Genomic DNA, 20,475 nt, shown 5'->3' on the forward strand with positions numbered 1-20,475 from the left:
TTACAATAAAAGAATTGAGGAGCATAAAAATGACCTCTTATTACAGCAATGAGATGATCATTGATGAATTGAATGGAAGGAACAGGGTCAAAATCAGGCCATAAGTAAAGAATGGGTAGTCACTAAGATGCTGAATAAGTATTTCTTGAACTGATGAGTAAATGAAAGTGGAGACAGTGAGTAGGGATGACCTTTTCAAGAAATGTGGCTGTGGCCTGGCTGGAGTGTCTCAGCAGTTGAGCATTGACCTTTGAACCAAGAGGTCATGGTTCAATTCCCAGTCAGGGCACATGCACCAGCTGTGGGTTTAATCCCCCGTAGGGGGGTGCAGGAGGCATCTGATCAATGATTCTCTCTCATTATTGATATTTCTATCTTTCTATCCCTCTCCCTTCCTCTCTGAAATCAATGAAAATATATTTAATTTTTAAAAAAGAAAGAAATGTGGCTGTGAATGAGGGAAAGAAAGCATGAGCCTCAAATATACCAGCTCTTTCCCGATTTTCTACATGTTATTCCTTTCACCTGGGATTTTCTTCCTATTAGTTGATTCCTATTCATTTTTAGCTGATAACCTTGAGCAAAGATTTTTAACTTTTCTGTATCTTAGTTTCACTCTTTATAAATGAGGATAATTGTGCCTATCTTACAGAGTTTTTAAGAGAGTTGGATCAGTTAATATGTGCAAAGCACTTAAAGGATAGGTGTCAGTAAGAACAAAATAAATATTAGTTGTTTTGTTGCTGTCATCACGATCATCATCATTATCATCATCATCATTATCCATTAATATTCATCTCCTTACAGAAGTCTCTGATGTGAGGTATCTCATAGTGCTTCCCTAATAACACCCCATGCATAGCTCTTTCGTGACACTTACGCTGTATTTTATTTATTCACTTATCTGTCTCCTCCCCAACTGCATTTAATTTTTACCTCTGTAAACATACAGTGCCCAGCACACAGGAGGCACTCAGATGTTTGTGAAATTATCACAGGAATGTATCAGGATCTCAGGAAGGGCTGTGTGGAGTGTGTGTGGAGTGTGTGTGTGTGTGTGTGTGTGTGTGTGTGTGTGTGTAAAACTAACCTTTTTGTAATTACATGGAAAGGAGTCAGTGTAGAAGAAAATATTGGTGATGTGAGAGGAAGGGAGACTGGGGAGAATTAATGGTGTAAGGCTTTTGATGGTGGTGAGAGGTAGAATCCATGTGTTGGTGGAGGAACATTGCTACTTTAACCAGTGGGGAGAGAGAGAGAGAGAGAGAGAGAGAGAGAGAGAGAGAGAGAGAGAAGAGAAGAGAAGAGAAGAGAAGAGAAGAGAAGAGAAGAGAAGAGAAGAGAAGAGAAGAGAAGAGGAGGGGAGGGGAGGGGAGGGGAGGGGAGGGGAGGGGAGGGGAGGGGAGAGGAGAGGAGAGGAGAGGAGAGGAGAGGAGAGGAGAGGAGAGGATGGGACCCTTTGATATTTCCATTTCTTTTTTAGTTACTTTTAATCATTTTTATCTTGTAAGAGATTTATGCATTGGCAATATGTTGTTCATAATATTTTCTTATTGCCCTATTAATGTCTGCAGGATCTCTCTTATTCCTGATAAGTAATTTATATCTTCTCTATATTTTTATTGGAGGTTCATCAACTGTATTGATCTGTTCTCAAAAAAAAAAAAGGCAGCTTTTGGTTTCACTGATTTTTTTCCCCTATTGTTTTTTCTATTTCATTGATTTCTACTGTTATATTTATTTGATTTCTTGTTTGACCTATGGAAATTAAGTGGATATTTTTTCCAACCATTTTGGGATTATCAGATACATGTCTACTATGAATTTCTAATTTAATTTTATTGTGGTTTCTCATACTCTCTATGATTTCAATTCTTTTAAAATTTATTGAAATTTATTCTATGGCCCAGAATATGGTCTTTCTTGATTAATGGTCAGGTTGATTGACAGCATTTTTCAGATCATTTATAGTCTCAGTAATTTTCTATGTAGTTTTCCTATCAATTCCTAAAGAGAAAGGTTGAGATCTCCTCTATTATAAAATGTGGATTTGCCTAGTTCTCCTTACACTCCATGCCTGATGTATTTTGAAGCTCTTGAAATTAGGTACATATACATTAGGATTGTTCTATCATTTTTAATTAATTAAAATTCATTATGAAATACCACTTTTTTCCTGCTAAACTTCTTTGTTCTTAAATCTACTTTGATATTAGCATAGCTACTTCACTTTTCTTATAATTGGTGTTTGCATGGTACATCTTTCTTCATTTTAATTTTATTTTGTTTAACACTTAATGTGTTTATCTTGAAAATACTAAGTAATTATACCTTCTGTTAAGTCCAAGCTAACAGTCTTTGTCATTGAGATAGTATTTTAAATTCATTTATATTTAGTTTCAGTAAAGTGGGAATAGAGGGATCATATCTCAACATAATAAAAGCCTTATATGACAAACCTACAGCCAACATCATACTCAATGGGCAAAAACCAAAGTCATTTTCCCTGAGAATGGGAACAAGACAGGGATGCCCACTTTCACCACTCCTGTTCGATATAGTACTGGAAGTGCTAGCCATAGCGATCAGCAAGAAGAAGAAATAAAAGGCATCCAAACTGGAAAAGAAGAAGTAAAACTGTCCTTATTCGCAGATGAAATGATACTATATGTATAAAACCCCAAAGACTCCATCAAAAAACTACTAGACCTAATTGTTGTGCCCAGATTTCAAGGTTCCCAAAAAGCCCACCAGGGAGCCAGCGAGTCCGATGCAAAAGCAAAGAGTCCTTCATTTCTAACTAGTTCGGCTCCCCCACCACACTCACCGATGCAACGGTGAGCCCAGTGGCAGAGAGAGACCGAAGCCTGATGGGACGGGGGTTTTATAGGAGGGTGGAGTAAGGGCAGGAGAGGGGACTGTGGGCCCTGCCGATTGGCCAGGCGCGAGTTGGTGTCTCATTACACAGGATGTAGTCATATTGATGGCTTGCACTTCCTTTGATTATCATTGGTTAGTCCAGAGAAATCCTGGGCATGGCCAGCAGAGGCCTGGGCCTCCGGGAAGAAGCCCCTGCCGAGCACATGGCTCTGCCCAAAAATGGAGGATCCAGGGCAAGATGGAGGGCGCAGTCCTCGCCCCTCCCAGGGCGAGCTGAGCCCGGGCTCCAGGGGCCAGTCCGGTTGCCGGCGGTCCAGCAGATCGACCAGTCCCAGCCCAGACAGGAAGTCCACATCCTCCGTCTCGTCCCCGGGGGTGCTGGCGATCACCTCCTCCTCCATCTCCTCGGGCGAGGGCACACGCCCCGCCCCGCCACCGCCGCTGCCGCACAGGTCCGGTCTGGGGGCGGCGGGCGGGTGGCGGTCTGCGCCGGGCTCCCGCCGTGGGCTGGGGAGTCGGTGCCCGAGGCCGCCAGCAGCATGGTCAGGCTGTTTCTCAGGGTGCCCGGCGGCCGGCCCACGTAGGCCCTGCGACGACTCGCCCTTTCACTAATAAATGAATTCATCAATGTAACAGGATACAAAATTAACACCCAGATATTTATGGCCTTTTTATACACCAACTAGTGGCCCAGTGCATGAAAATTCATGCACTGGAGGGGGGTCCATCAGCCCAGCCTGCCCCATCTCACAGTCCAGGAGCCCTCAGGGGTGGGAGGCAACCCAGTGATCATGGAAAGGCGACACCCCCATCACATCTTTGCCGCTGCCACTGCCGGCAGCACAAGCCTCAGCCGGCCCTGGTTACCTGAGCCTTGGGCGGCCCTGGGCAGCTGGGCAGCCGCCATCCGAGGCTTGTCTGTGCCTCAGGCTGACCCTGGCCGCCATCTGAGACTTGCCTGCTCCTTGAGCTGGCCCTGGGCACTGGGGGCCTGAGCGGACTGGGGGACTCTGGAGGCAGGTGCGCAGCAAGGCTGGGCCCAGCCTTGCCACGCACCTGCCACCCCAGCGGGACTGAGGGGACTGAGCGTCACCATCATGTGGCTGTGGACGCCGCCATATTTGAGGGTGGGGCAGTCAATTAGCATATTCCCTCCTTATTGGCTGTTGGCACTGCCATCTTTGCAACAGCGTGAGGTTCAATTAGCATATTCCCTCTTTATTAGATAGAATAATGAACTCACAGAAAGAAAAACAAACAAACAAAAAATCTCATTTACCATTGCACCAAAAACTTTAAGATACCTAGGAATAAACTTAACTAAGGAGGTAAAAGACCTGTACTTGGAAAACTACAAGACGGTGAAAAAAGAGACAGAGGAAGACATAAACAAATGGAAGAACATACTGTGTTCACGGGTTGGAAGAATCAGCATCATTAAAATGTCCATACATTTTACCCAAAGCAATCTACAGATTCAGTGAAATCCCCATTAAAATACCAATGGCATACTTCAAAGATCTAGAACAAACTCTCCAAAAATTCATATGGAATAAAAAGACCCCAAATAGCCACCACAATCCTGAGAAAGAAGAACAAAGTTGGAGGGAATCACAATACCAGATATCAAACTATATTACCAAGCCACAGTTCTCAAAACTGCCTGGTACTGGCACAAAAACAGACATACAGACCAGTGGAACAGAACAGAGAACCCAGAAATCGACCCAAGCCATTATGCTCAATTAATATTTGACAAAGGAGGCAAGAACATACAATGGAATCAAGACAGTCTCTTCAATAAATGGTGTTGGGAAATTTGGTCAGATATGTGAAAAAGAAAGAAAAGAAACTAGGTCACCAACTTACACCGTACTCAAAATCAAATTCAAAATGGCTAAAGGACTTAAATGTAAGATGGGAAACCATAAAAATCTTACAAGACTCCATCGGCAGCAAAATATCAGGCATATGTCTTAGCAGTATCTTTACAGACACAGCTCCTAGGGCAATGGAAACTGAGGAGAAAATAAGTAAATGGGACTACATCAAAATAAAAAGCTTCTGCACAGCAAAAGAAACCAACAAAACAACAAGAAAACCCACTGCATGGGAGAACATATTTGCCAATGATATTTCAGATAAGGGTGTAATCTCCAAAATTTATAGAGAACCCATACAACTTAACAAAAGGAAAATAAACAGTCCAATCAGAAAATGGGCCTAAATAGACACTTTTTGAAAGAGGACATACAGAAGGCCGAGAGACATGAAAACATGCCCAAAGTCACTAATCATAAAAGAGATGCAAAGCAAAACAACGAGATACCATGTCACATCTGTCACAGTGGCTATCATCAACAAATCAACAAACGACAAGTGCTGGTGAGGATGTGGAAAAATAGGAACCCTCCTGCACTGCTGGTGGGAATGCAGACTGGTGCAGCCACTGTGGAAGACAGTATGGAGTTTCCTCAAAAAGTTAAAAATGGAACTCCCATCTGACCCAGTAATCTCACTTCTAGGACTATATCCCAAGAAACCAGAAACACCAAACAGAAAGGATATATGCATCCCTATGTTCATAGCAGCACAAGTTACAATAGCTAAGATTTGGAAACAACGTAAGTGCCCATCAGCAGGTGAGTGGATTAGAAAACCATGTTACATCTGCACAATGGAATACTATGCCGCTATAAAAAAAAGAAGGAACTTTTACCATTTGCAATAGCATGGATGGAACTGGAGAGCATTATGCTAAGTGAAATAAGCCAGTTGGAGAAAGATAAATATCACATGATCTCACCATATGTGGGATATAATGATCAACATAATTTGATGAACAAGAATAGATCGATCTAGAGGGGAAGGGGGAGTTAGAGAGCAACCAAAGGTCTTGTATGCATGCATATTAACATAACCGATGGGCACAGACACTTGGGCAGTCGAGGCTTGCCCAGGGTGGGAATGGCTGGGTGTGGCGGGGGCGGGGGACATCAAATGGGGAAAAAGGAGACATATATAAATCTTTAGACAGTAAATTTTTTAAAAAAGGTAAAATAAATAAAGCCATTTATATTTAATGCAATTATTGTTGGTTTTAATCTACTATTTTGCTATTTGTTTTCTATTTGTCCCATATTTTCTTTATTCCTTTTTTCCTCTTTTCATATCTTTTATTGGATTTATTGAATACTTATTAATATTCTATTTTATTTTTTATTGGCTCATTAGGCATATCACTTTATTGTTTTTTTATGCTATGCATCTTTATTACAGTTTGCCTTCACATACTATTATAGCAGATTACATAAAATGTCAGGTATCCTATATAATAAAAGCCTAATATGCTAAGTGTCTGGTCATCCATTCAACCAATCAAAGTGTAATATGCTAATGATATGGTAAGACCTCTCAACAGCTCACTATGATGTGCACTGACCACCAGGGAGCAGACATTTTGACCAGTAAGTTAGCTTGCTGCTGGGGTCTGACCGATTGGGACTGAGTGAGATGGGCTGGACACACCCTGGAGCCCTCCTGTGGTCCCTCCCTGGCTGGCCAACCTCCCGCATCCTTCTCCGGCCCCAATCGTGGTGGAGCCCCTCAGCCTGGCCTGCACCCTCTTACAATCTGAGACCCCTCAGGGAATGTCAGAGAGCTGGTTTAGCCCGATCCCGCAGGCCAGGCTGAGGGACTCCACTGGTGCATGAATTTCTGCGCTGGGCTTCTAGTACTTTAATAACAGAATACCTCTATTTCCCTGTTCCTATCCTATTCTACATATATTATGAATCCCAAAATATACTTTTATTATTTTTGCTCTAAACAGCACATTGTCTTTCAAAAATTTTTAAAATGAGAAGCTAATTACACGTGTATTATCCAGTGCTCTTTATTCCTTTGAGTCGGTCCAGGCTTCCATTTGATCATTTGCCATCTGCCTGAATGACTTCCTTTAACTTTCTAGGTAGTGCCTTCCTGCTAGTGAAACCTTCTCTTGGATATTTGTTTGAAGATACCTGTATTTCATCTTCAGTTTTAAAGGATATTTTCACTAAATATGCAGTTCTAGATTGACAGATTTTTTTCTTTCAGCATTTTAAAGATTCATTATCTCCTGGCTAGCACAGTTTCCAATGAAAAATCCTCAGACAGTCTTACCTTTTTAAAGTATTTTTTACTGGCTGTTTTTAAGACTTTATCTTTATTTCTGTTCTTGCAATTTGAGTATGAATTATCTTGATGTGGTTTTCTTTGCGTTTGTTTATCTTTTCCTTTGTTGATCTTCTTTGCTTGTAGGTTTATAGTTTTCTTCATACTGAAAAAAAATCTTGGCCATTGTATCTTCACATATTTTTCACATATTTTTCCAAGCCTTTCTTCTTTTGGTTTGCAATTACACATATGTTAGATGATGTTAGATAGTCTTGCAGATTACTAAGATTATTTATTATATTCATTAAGGTTTTTTGTCTCTCTGGCAATACTTTGGATATTTAAAATGCCTTTTCTTCATATTCACTAATCTTTTCTTCTATAGGGTTGAATTTGTTGTTCAACCCATCAAGTGAAAATTTCCTTTCAGAGAATATATTATTATGTTCTAGGCTCTTTAGGTTTTTTTTTAAATATCCTCTGTTCCTCTCCTTATTATGTTCATGTTTTTATTTAAATATTTGGGTGTTTTTTTATTAATTGATTTTGAGAGAAAGAGACAGAGACATCAATTTGTTGTTCCACTTATTGATGCATTCATTGGTTAATTCTTGTATGTGCCCTGACTGGGGATCAAATGTGTAACCTTCGCATATCAGGATGACACTCTTAACTAACTTGAACTACCTGGTAAGGGCTGGGTGTGGTAATAGCTATTTAAGTCTTTGTCTACTAATTTTACTATCTGTCATTTCTAGGTTTAACTCTATTGACTGATTTTTTTCTCCTGCTTATAACTCAATAGTCCTTCTTTTTCTCATGTCTGGTTATCTTTTATTGGATGCTGGACATTATAAAAGTTAAGTTGAATGCTGCATTATCTTTACTTCTTTTAAAAAAATATTGGACTTTTTTTAAGAAGCTGTCAAGTTACTCGTAGATAATCAGTTTGATCCATTTGAGGCTTGTTTCAAACTTAGTTAGAGCAAATTTAAAGTTGACTTTACTCCAAGTCTAGTTTAACCCATAACTGTGACCTTCCTGGATGTTCTGTGAGGACTCTCCATTCTGACTGATCAGAGATCGAAAATCTCTGAGCTCTGTGTGAGCTTTGGGAATTGTCTGTCTTAAAGCTCACCAGTCACTTTGTACTGGTCTTATAGAACTTAGCCTTACACATGCACAGCTAAGTATCAGTAGCAGACTCAGGTGAACCCATGTAGCTCTCAGGACTTCCGCATGCACCCTCCTCCCATCTAGTGGTCTGCCCCGGCAAACTCCAGCTGCTCAGCCTTCCCAGACTCTAATCTCTGTTTCCTCGATTCACAATACTGCTGTGCTGTGCTCGACTCCCTCCCGGTGTCCAGGCCCAGAATGTGCCTCCAGGAAGAAAGGGATGGTTGTCGGGTTTACCCCCCTTTGTTTCCCTTCCCTACACAGTCACAGTCCTGTGCTTCTTGCTCCCAGCACCCTAACAGTTTTCTCCATATTCTGTCCAGTTCTCTAGCTGTTTACTGTAGCAGATGAAGTATGGTCCCAGCTACCCCACCATGGTCCCAGCGGAAATGATGGATTTTATTTATGCTTCACAAATTTATGCCTTTATTTTGATGTAATATGTAGAGGTTTTCAAGTTGGAAAGTTCTGTAAAAATTCTAAATTTTAAAAATTAAAATAAATTAAATCTAAGTATTCATTATGAATTATCTGAATATTTATGCACCATAGGATAACACACAGTTATGTAGTAATATCTGGCACCATAACTCTTTCAGTCTTTGAAGAAGCTTCAAATGGGTACCTATACAACTTTTAGTAGAAAAATACTGCATAATAATCTGAGCTTTGTACTGTTTAAAGAATTTGGGAAGCATCCTTTTATTTAATCCTGTTTATTCCAAAACTTATACTATTGTATTTTAAAGAAATGTATCTTTATGAGATCTAAACTTGCCTTAAAAAGAGGAGTCTCCTAATTTTCTTCTGTCCAAATCACCTTCCTGGAAATCATGGATGCATGAATTTTCACCTTTAGTGATGGGACATGGAAAATAAAGGAATGAAAGACTTTTTTGAATTATGACATAATGTGAAGTGCCCTGCAGAAAAGGGTGCTATATTAAGATGATTTGGGGGAGGGGGAGTGGATATCTATAATACTTTCAACAATAAAGATAAAAAAATTTTAAAAGATGATTAACAGCCATTGACACCTTTGTGAAAATTGGTTGGTTGATTGGTTCTTTTGCAATAGGGTTTTAAACCTGATTTACAACCATTGACACCTTTGTGAAAATTGGTTGGTTGATTGGTTCTTTTGCAATAGGGTTTTAAACCTGAGGTTTTGATGGGAGTTGCATAGAGAAAGTGGACCAACACACTGGGCTCTTTGACAAGGAAGACGCCCTAGAGAAGCAGAGGGGAACCGAGTGCTTGTGAAGGGTGAAGGGGTAGCCAAGCACACACGGGAGCAGTGAGGTTGAAACAACAGCAACAACAAAACAATGCTCACTTCAAAAAAATATTTTTTTTCTCATCTGTTATTCTATACCTATTCAGGCCATGTTGTAGATGACTATTGGAAAACGGTATTTTTCTATAGTAATGATAGCTATGAAAATAAGACTTGGATTCAAATAGCTAACCCTAACTTAATTTATGTATGACATTAAATGTAAGTCAATACCATGCTGAGAGTAAAATTATTCAAAAATGTCGGGGGGACAGTTTGCATGATAAATTAGCTATAATTTTTCAACCATGCTCAACCAGAGCTTTTTAGATGTAATTGAAAAGTTCAGAAATTCAGGCAGCTGTGACTTAGGTTCACATACATAGTAAAAGCCTTGAAGCTTGGTAAATAAATTTTATTTCTTCAATTATTCAAGAAATTACACAATTTCTCATTATGCTTTAGAGTATTGATTCTGCTCTATTTCGCTAACTAGGTCTAGGCCAGCGGTTCTCAACCTGTGGGTCGTGACCCCTTTGGAGGTCAAATGACCCTTTCACAGGAGTCGCCTAAGACCATCGGAAAACACATACATAATTACATATTGTTTTTGTGATTAATCACTATGCTTTAATTATGTTCAATTTGTAACAATGAAATTGGGGGTCACCACAACATGAGGAACTGTATGAAAGGGTCACGGCATTAGGAAGGTTGAGAACCACTGGTCTAGGCTTTTTATATACCACCATCTGGTCTCACTTTAAATTCAGCATTGGTCTTTTCAAGTGGCCCAGAATGCTTCCCGGGTTCATGGACTCATTCTGCAGTCCCTCCCCACTTTCCCAGGTGACTATTCATGTTCTCGCCTCACACCTTGAGTCTCCCAGCAGTCTCTTCTGCCCTCCTCCTGCTAACCTGATGAACCCTTCCTTCTGCTTCATGGAGAAGCTGCAATTAATCAGGAGTTCCCACCACTGCTGCAGGGGTGGTACCTGTACTTCCCAGCAAAGGCCCTCTCCTCCCCTGCACTCTCTATCCCACGACCTTACCTTTCCTCAAGGACATGTCTCCAGTGAGTCCCTGGCATCAGCTATTTTCCCCCCTCTCCTGCAGATCTTTCCTGTCAGCTTGTATGCTGTTAGTTCTCTCATCTCACACAAAAAAATACAAACAAACAAGTCAGCCCCGCCTTTGCCCACTTCCCCTGCAGCTTCCAGCCCATTTCTCTCCTTCCCTTTGTAACAAAACCCTGAACAAACTGTCTGCATCTGCTCCAATTCCTCCCCTCTCTCTTGGGCTCCCTCTAATCTAGCGTTCCTCCTTGCCACTACACAAAATTGCTTCTATCCAAATCACCAATGTCCCCCACATGCTCAAAAAAGCCATGTGGTCATTCCCCAGCCCTCCCTGTGCACGAGCTCTCTGTAGCATCGGACAGTGGAACACGCCGTGAAACACTTTCTTTATGTGGCTTCAGGATGCCCTCCTGTCCTGGCCTCTTACCTCTCTGGCCTTTATTTGCTTTCTTGACATTGGCAGGCCCAGGGCTCAGTATACTTGTACTTCCGTTCTTATAGACCCTCGATGCCTTAGCATGTCATCCAGTAGCATAGTCCTATACACCATGTATGTGCTGATGTATACTTTAGCCTAGACCTCTCCCCTGAACTCCAGACTGGAATGTCCACATGTTCACTGCAATGCTACATGTCCAATAGGCATCTCCAAGCTTCATGTGTCCGAAACTTATCTGGATCTTCCTCCAAAAACCTGTTCCACCAAGGTTTTGATGTAAGGTAATGATGACACCCCATTCTTCTAGTTGCTTGGGACAACTATCTTGAAGTCACCCTTGATTCATTTCTTTTTATCATGCAGCATAGCCAGTTATGAGAATAGTGGCCAGAACTCCTTAGACGAAGGGCCCAGCGCAGGTTGGAAGGGCTTACTCTGTGCCTGCACAGGGAGGGGAAGGCCCAGTCTAGGGCATGTCACTGTGAAGTTTCTAAACACTGAGGATAAAGGGAGGGTCCCAAAGGTGCCCAGAGAGCGGAAAGCAGGTCACATGCAAAAAAGTCAGACCTCGAGTGGCAGAGGACACAATCGCACTGTCCGCTGGCTTATTCTGGCAACACCCCGCTTCCGGGACGTGGACATGGTTTGATTAGATACATGTGTCACTTCAAAAAATCATTCTTGTGTGTTAGGCAGAGTGGGGGCTCAAGTCAGCTCAGTGAACCTAGAAGTCTCCTATCTGCCTGTCTGGGAACGTCTATTTCTTTCCCCTTTAAAGGAGGGAAAGAGTGTTACATTTCCTCCTGCTCCACTCCCTCCCCCTTCCTCTTCCTGCTCCTTCTCCTTTGTCCTTCTCCCCTTCCACACTTTACCTTCTGAGCCTTCACACTTGCTCTGTGTCTATTTCTGTCTCTCCTTCTCCCTTTCTCTGTCTCTCCACAGAAGTCTGTGTTTGTCTAATCATTGGCAGGAGAAATCTTTTTTTTTTCTTTTGCTCTTTGCGTTTTAAGTGATGAATAGTTGGCGCTGGATCAAAGACAAGCCCTGTGGTTTTCTGGCTGCTCCAGAGGGCGGTGCAGCTGGCAGCCGGCCCAGCTGCTGGTGATAGGCATGTGCAAGATACCAAGCTCACAGGTCACTGTGTGTGTGTTCACGTCCGTGTGTCTTTCAGGCCAACAGCAGACTGAAGCAGATTGAGAAGGAGTACACCCAGAAGCTTGCCAAATCTTTGCAGGTAAGAACGTTGGAAGAGAAAAGCCAAACGAGAAGAACATATGCATAAAAGCCTCTGTATGTTAGGATTAAACTTCATTCTCTCCAGTCCCTCACAGATTAGCATCATGTTTTCGATGGGTACATGGATAAGTAATATATGCTTTTAATATTTTTTATTAAAAAACCTTTTTAAATTGAACCATGTGAACACACACTCACATGTGGTAGAACCAGCCCGTGCACTTGAGCAAGCCCAGGCCGAAGCATATTTCATGAGGGTGGGAGGCACACGCCTACATCTGTGATGTAAGCAGTTTGATACCATCTGTGCTTTTTTGCAATATTCCATTTTGCTGCAGTAAAGACAGCTTAACAACAGAATTCAAAATGGCAAGTGTCTGCATTAAATTACCAGCTCAACTGTTGGCTCCTTTGGGAAAAAGAAGTCCCTCCACTCATAGCTTGCTGTGTGTTGTTACTTTTGTAGTTTTAGTCTGAAAAGGCCAATAATTGATGCCTTCTCTACTTGACATGATGCTTACAGTGCTCTCTGCATGAGTTGTTACAAGGCTATTCTAGAGCAAGACCCAGGGAATCCCAAGCATTCCTTAGTTGTATGAATAATTTTAACTAAATAAATACTAACTTTCATTTTAGTTTTGTGGCATCATAACTAATGACTTTGTAACTCAATTTATCTTAATGTATACAGGGAAACGTGGTAGTAAACTGAAATGTATGTACCATTTTATGAGTTACCACACAATTGGTAGTAACAGCAACACGACAACAAAATGATACTAATATCAAGAATTTTATGGGGCACTAACTGTATTGACTCATTCTGTCTTCATTCATAATAACACTGAGACTAGGAATTATTATTAGTTTTCCACTTGAGGAAACTAAGGCTGAGGAAAGAGAGGTCACATAATTAGCAAATGACTGAGCCAGGATCTAACCTGGATCTGACTGCCCCAGCCTGACCCACTCTCTCACATTTTTTATATCACATAATTTTGGTGGTGATGATCATGAAATTTCTTAAATTCTACAATTATTTCAAAAATGTGCATATGTCATAATTTACATCCCATTAGGAAATCAAAAATCTTCAAGTGAAGGCTCATATGTGCTTATTTAAAAAGATGATGGTTGCACTAGCCAATTTGGTTCAGTGGTTAGAGCGTCAGTCTGCGGACTGAAGGGTTGCAGGTTTGATTCCCATCAAAGGCTTGTACCTTTGGCTGCAGGCTCAATCCCTGGGCCCCCATCAGGACGAGTGTGGGAGGCGACCAATCGATGTGTCTCTCTCACATCAATGTTTCTCTCTCCCTATCTCTCCCCTTCCACTCTCTCTAAAAATTAATGGAAAAAATATCCTTGGGTGAGGATTGAAAAAAAAAAAGATGATGATTGTCTTGACTGCCCTTATTCCAGACCTTCCTTGAGGAAAAAACATGGGGAATATCCTTTATAATCCACTGAGAAAAAAATCTTATAATCAAAAGAAATCTTATTTCTCTGAAAGTTAAAGTTTAAACTGAAATAATGGAAACCGCCCAGCTGGCATGCATCACATCCTGCTGCTTGTGCTTTATGTTAAATGGGGGAGGCAGACCGAAAGTGAGATAGAAGACAGCTGACAAAATGCTTCCATGATGGGAGTTTAACCAGGGGTGTTGAAGTTTATCTAGAGGAATGTGTGGAGAAGGCCGATTAGTTGGTATTAAAGCAAATTAAATGGAAGTGAGTGTGGAAGATCACCTCAGCTTTCCAGGGCGGCAGACCTGAATTGGAATTCCAGCCCTACCACTTACATGACCTTGAGCGAGTTACCTGCCCTCTCTGGAATTCAGTTTGCTCATTTGTATAATGGGGGAGTAATGCTTACTCGGAGGATTAAGTAACACAATACCACAAAAGTGCTTAGTGCAGAGCCCATAGCTAGCAAAGCATTTAATCACTTTTAGCTCTTACAATGATAGTATGAAACTTGCATTGAGAAAGGAAAAGAGGGAGCAAAGAAGGGAAAGGGTATGGAAAGGGCAAAAAATTAGTTTATTTTGGGGTGTTTGCACATTGATAAAAATCTACTTCCAGAATTTGGAGAGGTAAAGGGCTGCTGAATATTATCCCAATGAAAGACATGAAGAAGGAGGAGGAAGAAGAGAAGGAAAAGCCAACTAGTAACAACTGCCATGTCCTATGACCATCATTTCATAAATGAAAGGCCAGTGCAGCGCCAAGTCAGAAAAAACCTTTGAAAAGGTCTAGTAACATAGTAAGAGATAGTCCATCCTTCTCATAACAGATGGGATGACAGCCTCACATTGTCAGTATTTGTTAACCCACCGCTAAATATGAGAAACATTGCTGATCAGTCAGTTCAGAGAAACAGATGATTTCAAAATAAACATTGTAGAACAGGACCATGGATTGACTTTTTATGTTTTCCAGTTTGTTTACTGGATTCTCTAATGCAGTGTCTAAGCTGAGGAGAGTGCAGGAACAAAGTTACTTAACTTTATTAAATTTTTAACAATCTCTCAAAACAAAAAAGTAGCAAGATGAATGCCTTAGTAATGAATTGGTAACCAGGAACTCATCAGTTACATTGGAAAATATTTTAAACATTTTCCTCCCTTAAAGGAAGTTACTTAATCTTGAAGATTTTATCAAGCGTTCAGGACCTACTAGACCATGTACACCAAACCCTTGGCGTATCCAGGACTGTGCCCCTTTGGGATTCTCAACGCCCACCAGGATGGTGCTCCTTTCATCGCTGGGCACACTTCCAAGATCATTCTATGGAGTCATGTATTTATTCTTTTTATCTTAATATTACATATTAGCCTCCCTTTTTAATTCTTATGCTGGTTCCCACTCAACTGACTTACTTGGTCAAAGAAAGATGTTGCCATCTGCAGGGGTATAAGTGGAGGTGAGAAAACTAAAGCTGGATGCCAACACCCACTCACTGCCAGGGCCCGGCTTCCCGGCTGCCCACACTTGCTCCCACATACCCTGCAGATCAGTGCCCAGGCCTGCGCCATGTGTCCCACACCCAGCCTTCCTGTCACTCTCCAGGGTGACAGTCCAGAATGCAAAAGGTGTCAAGGAGCCCCTCTTCCACTTAGTTTAGGAGGATCTTCTGTGCTCGCTGAACCTCCCCGAGGATGCCTTGTCTTGTCTATTGTATTTTACAGAAGAGCTTTATAAAAATCCCCAACTCCTCTATGACCTGAAAAACAGTTAAGTGAGTTAAAGATAAAATCTTAACCTCTATTTAGAATCCTGTTATTTTTAAGACCTAATAAGACCACTAACATTAATTCAAAGTATTAATTGCTTAATAATCATTATTAACTGTGATAGCTTTCATGGAATAGGTTGCTTACAGTATCAGCCTCAGAGAACCCTCCTTTTGTTTCCAAAATGTTAATTTTTAACACTCTAATTCACTTCCTTCTCGGAAGCGAGTGCAGGTACCTTTTGTTGAATGGCGGCATTTTGTTCTATGGTTTTTAATTACGACTCAACCCAAACTGGTGGCGTTTGATTAGGATTGTATAGATTAGTTTTCATTTTTCTCGGAAATTTTTCTATGAAAGGCCAGCTTATCTCAATATACTATTTCAAGTAATTATTTTTTTATTTACTCTGATTATAATTCTACTACTTAAGTATTTATTGGGTGCCAGTTATGTGCACTGAGCTAAGATGAAAATAGCCTATTCCCTTATACTCTATGTCTGCAACCAGGGGAATTTTGTTCCTTACTTAAAGCTTATTAAACTAGTTAGTATGATTATTTTCTATCTTAAAGTAAATCTCAAATCAGTTTTTAAAAATTATCTATATTTTAGTCACGTCTCTGTAGCCATCTTATCTATCAGTCTGTCAACCAATTTATCTGTTTATCTGTCCAACCTGAAATGTTTTGACACTCTCCCTATATCATCTTCATAAGTTTTTAAATTAACTTTCCAAAGGTAATCTCATTTTCCCAAAAATAATCTCATTATTCCCTCAAAGAATGTAAGGTTTAATTTCCCACACAAAGGCAAGCATGCTTTTTTCTAAAACCTGCATTTCTTTCTTTCTCACGTGTTCTTGTCATAAATCTTCTGAATATGAGAGATCCCTCTTTCACACCCTTGTCATTTGAAGAACCCCAAAATATTTTTATCTTCCATTATAAAGCTAATCTGAATCTTACTTTTTTTAAAGAGATGAAATTACTCTGTACTTTAAAAATGCATTGCGTGATTGTGATGATAGATATATGAATCTATGCACGCGATAAAATTGCATAGAACTAACACACACACACACACACACGAACACACACACGAACACACAATGAACACATTACAGAATTAAACTCTCCACTTCTGCAAAGTTGTAGTTTACTCAACTTGAAACACTGCAATAGTCATTGAGAGAGTAAGTTATTTTTGCTATTTGGCCCCATGTTCTTATAAAATACCAATCCCAAGTTTCATGTTGGGCCAAGGAAATCTGGCTCTTTGTTATCTCCAGCTCCTCTGGCTCTATGACTGTGAGTGAGTTCATTACTCTGTGCCTCAGTTTTTGACATTTACTGTAAAAATTTAACCTTCCCTGTTTCATAGAAGTGCTATGAGAATTAATGGAACTGATGCCAGAATGGAAACATTTCATCAAAATTCAAGAAACAGATGAAAACATCTTCCTTCTCAGTAAATGATTTCCCCAACTCACAGCAGAAGGGTCAAGTTTGCATTTAAAAATATGACTATACTGCTATTATCATCTCTTTTACAATTGTCTTAGTATTTGATTCTTTACAAATTCTAAATGTTAAGCTTTGTTACAGTGAATTTAGCTCCCTTCTAAAAGCATAAGTACCCCACATTTTATTGTAAATGTGCTATTATTTCTGTCAGTAGTAACAACTAATATTTCCATAGGAGTTGGCTTTTGGGAGACTCCAGACACTTTCTATTTATTGCCTTATAATGTTGTGAACTGGTGTTGTCATCTAATAATAGCTGGAAAAACTGAGTTTCAAGGAAGATCACTAACTTCTCCGGTGTTTTTCGTCAACCAGCCTTTCTCCCTTAGAACCAACAATTCTGTTCTAACCCAGGACTAGGGTTCTTTCTTTTATTAGAAGAAACCACCATTTCCTGCTGTTGAAAGTCATCACTATTGAATTTGAAAGGAAGTGGATACATCTAAACCAAAGGAAGAGTCAGCCCATTAAATTCAAAGCTCCCTCGCCAGATGATTGCGTTGAGAACTGGGAGGGCACCCAGTCATAGAGAGAACCAGTTCTCAAGTGTAGAGAATACTCCAGGAGTCTCTGAAATGACACTATTTGGACCAAAATCAACTTTCATGAATATATTAGCACTTAGGAAGAAAGCAACCTTTTTGGAACTGTGTCATCATAAACTTCTCTTCAATCCCAAAACCTGTTCGAAGTAGCCTGGTTTGAGGAACCAATTAGTGCAGCAGTTGCTCGGACTGTGCATGGTTCAAGTCCTGCCTGTCTCCTTGGTTGTAAAATGTGTGGCCTCTTTCTGTGCCTCTGTTTCTCCATTAATAGATGATGGGCAATAATAATGCCTCCATAGGAACTTACAGTGCTTAGCACAGTGCTCGGCCTTTGGTGAATACTCAAAAACTGCTGTGTAGAATTAGGTAACTATGGAGAATGAACTCTTCCTTATTTTCTTTGGTTATTACAGTTCAAAGTATTAGGCAAGGCACAATAGCTTTTTTCTTTCCAATAAGTATATTTCTCAGTAAAATAAGATCTGACGCATTTCATATATTTGAGATCACAGATGTTCTTTCTGTTGATGAGTAAATATTGTGGAATGTTATCGTGGAAATGTCTTCCAAATATATTTGGTTCAGCTGTTATTCACCATTCACCGTTTTTATTACAGTCTTTTATTGGGTGGAATTTCATGCGTTATAGTGTGTGATATGTTAATTGGAAATACTGAGTTTGTGGAGTAGAGTCTTGCCAATCCCATTCTTTTGTTGAGCATAAATGCATATGAAGTAGACGCCTCTCGCTGAAGAATGCGAGTGATCGCATGCTGTTTTCATTTTAGACCATCTCCGAGCTCCAGACAGCCATTTCCGCCCTGAAAGAAGAGAGCAGCCGGCAGCAACTCGCTGCGGAAAGGCGGCTGCAGGATGTTACCCAGAAGTTTGAAGATGAGAAGAAGCAGCTGATTAGAGATAATGACCGAGCAATCAAGGTAATCGGAAGACTTCAGTAACCAGTGGTCCCAGCTGCTGCCATGTAATTAAAAGGGGGCAGATGCTTGCAGGTATCTGGCTTGTCCACACAGCCTGCAGTCACCCCACTCACTAGCCTCCACCTTTGATGTGTCCGGTGACTCAGGCCACTTCCCTCTGAGAGGTCACATGCCAGCATACAAAGTCATTTTTGGCAAACTCGCTCCATTCACATGGAGCACATATTCGAAAACCACCCGGTGCTCTTTCTTGAAAACCACTTTGGAACGTTCTCTTGATATTAGGATGACTCTTTCAGCCCAGGACTGCTGGCTAATAAACTCAGAAGTCAGCTTCCAATTGGCATCCTGTTCTCTGCCCACATCCTCTCATTATGCATCTGTGTGATGAGAAATAACCTGTTTGAGGTTTGGAATTCCAACTATTTGCTGTGCTCGGATGTGTATGCTGAGTACCTAGGTGGTTTCCAAACAGCTTCAGAAAGGCACACCTTTCATAGCCACAGACACCCCCTGCACTCTGGTTCCTGGGGTGATGGGCAGTCCGATCTCCAAATGGCATTTCCTTGGCTCCAGAGCAGTGAGTATTCCTGTGTTTGTCCGCCTCATGCGTATTTAATCTGCGAGGATAAGCATCTGGAAACCTTTATAAATAAGATTTAGAAGAGAACAAAAAAAATATTTTAAGAATTCTCAGCAAAGGATTATTTTTTGGTGACTTTACTTTGTTAGAGCAATGCTTAAAGCATGTAGAGTGATCATACAAAGCAAAGAAACATTTGGGTTTTATCACTGCCCTTTTCTGCCTAACACCCATCTTGCTTTCTATAGCCCATTGTAGACGATCTGAGTAATTTAGGGAAACGTTAGTGTTAATGTAAGTTGCTTTCTTATATATAGACTAGAGCAGGGGTGGGCAAACTTTTTGACTCGAGGGCCACAATGGGTTCTTAAACTGGACCGGAAGGCCGGAACAAAAGCATGGATGGAGTGTTTGTGTGAACTAATATAAATTCAAAGTAAACATCATTACATAAAAGGGTACGGTCTTTTTTTTTTTTTTTTAGTTTTATTCATTTCAAACAGGCTGGATCCAGCCCGCGGGCCGTAGTTTGCCCACGGCTGGACTAGAGGCTTGGTGCATGAGATTTGTGCACTGGGTGTGTGTGTCGGGGGGGGGGGGTCCCTCAGCCTGACCTGTGCCCTCTCGCAGTCTGGGACCCATCAGGGGATGTCCCCCTGCCTGCTTAGGGGATCGGGCCTAAGCTGGCAGTCAGACATCCCTCTTGTAGTCTGGGCTCTTGCAGTCTGGGACCCTTCACTCCTTACCACCTGCCTGCAGCGGAGGCGGGAGAGGCTCCTGCCACTGCCGCTGCGCTCACCAGCCATGAGCCCGGCTTCTGGCTGAGCCGGCACTGTTCACCAGGGGAGCAGTTCCTGCATGAGTGTCTGCCCCCTCATGGTCAGTGTGCATCACAGCGACCCGTCATTCCCCCGTTCGGTAGATTTGCATATCAGGCTTTTATTATATAAGATACTTTTTAAGCCTGGGCAACCCCGAATAGAGTAAAAAACCTTTAAGGTAGGGGTCCTCAAACTTTTTAAACAGAGGGCCAGTTCACTGTCCCTCAGACCGTTGGAGGGCCAGACTATAGTTTTAAAAAAACTATGAACAAATTCCTATGCACACTGCACATATCTTATTTTGAAGTAAAAAAACAAAACGGGAACAAATACAATATTTGTATTTGCAAGTGGCCCGCGGGCCATAGTTTGAGGACCCCTGCTTTAAGGTATGAACAAAACCTTGGAAGCTATTACATCCAGCCTCCTCACTTTAGAAGAAAGGACTTATTTTATTTTATTATTAATGATATTTTTCCCTATATAATTCTACCTGTGAGCTTTTTCTTTTCCCCTATGTGTGATATAAGACAGAAGAGATGTTTCTTTTTCATATTTCACTAATTGAAAGACATCTTTGGCACT

General features: G+C 41.0%; 1 protein-coding gene across 4 annotated transcripts in view; it reads left to right on the forward strand.

Moving 5' to 3' along the window:
• CEP112 (centrosomal protein 112) overlaps positions 1-20,475 on the forward strand; it is a 298,077-nt gene that overhangs the window by 214,491 nt on the left and 63,111 nt on the right. For all 4 annotated transcript variants that reach the window (XM_059670060.1, XM_059670062.1, XM_059670063.1 and 1 more), the window contains 2 exons: positions 12,180-12,242; positions 18,337-18,486. In XM_059670060.1, the coding sequence (XP_059526043.1) occupies positions 12,180-12,242; positions 18,337-18,486 (213 nt within the window). The remainder of the gene's footprint in view (positions 1-12,179; positions 12,243-18,336; positions 18,487-20,475) is intronic.

Source organism: Myotis daubentonii, chromosome 16 (assembly GCF_963259705.1).
Source record: "Myotis daubentonii chromosome 16, mMyoDau2.1, whole genome shotgun sequence".
NCBI lineage: Eukaryota > Metazoa > Chordata > Mammalia > Chiroptera > Vespertilionidae > Myotis > Myotis daubentonii.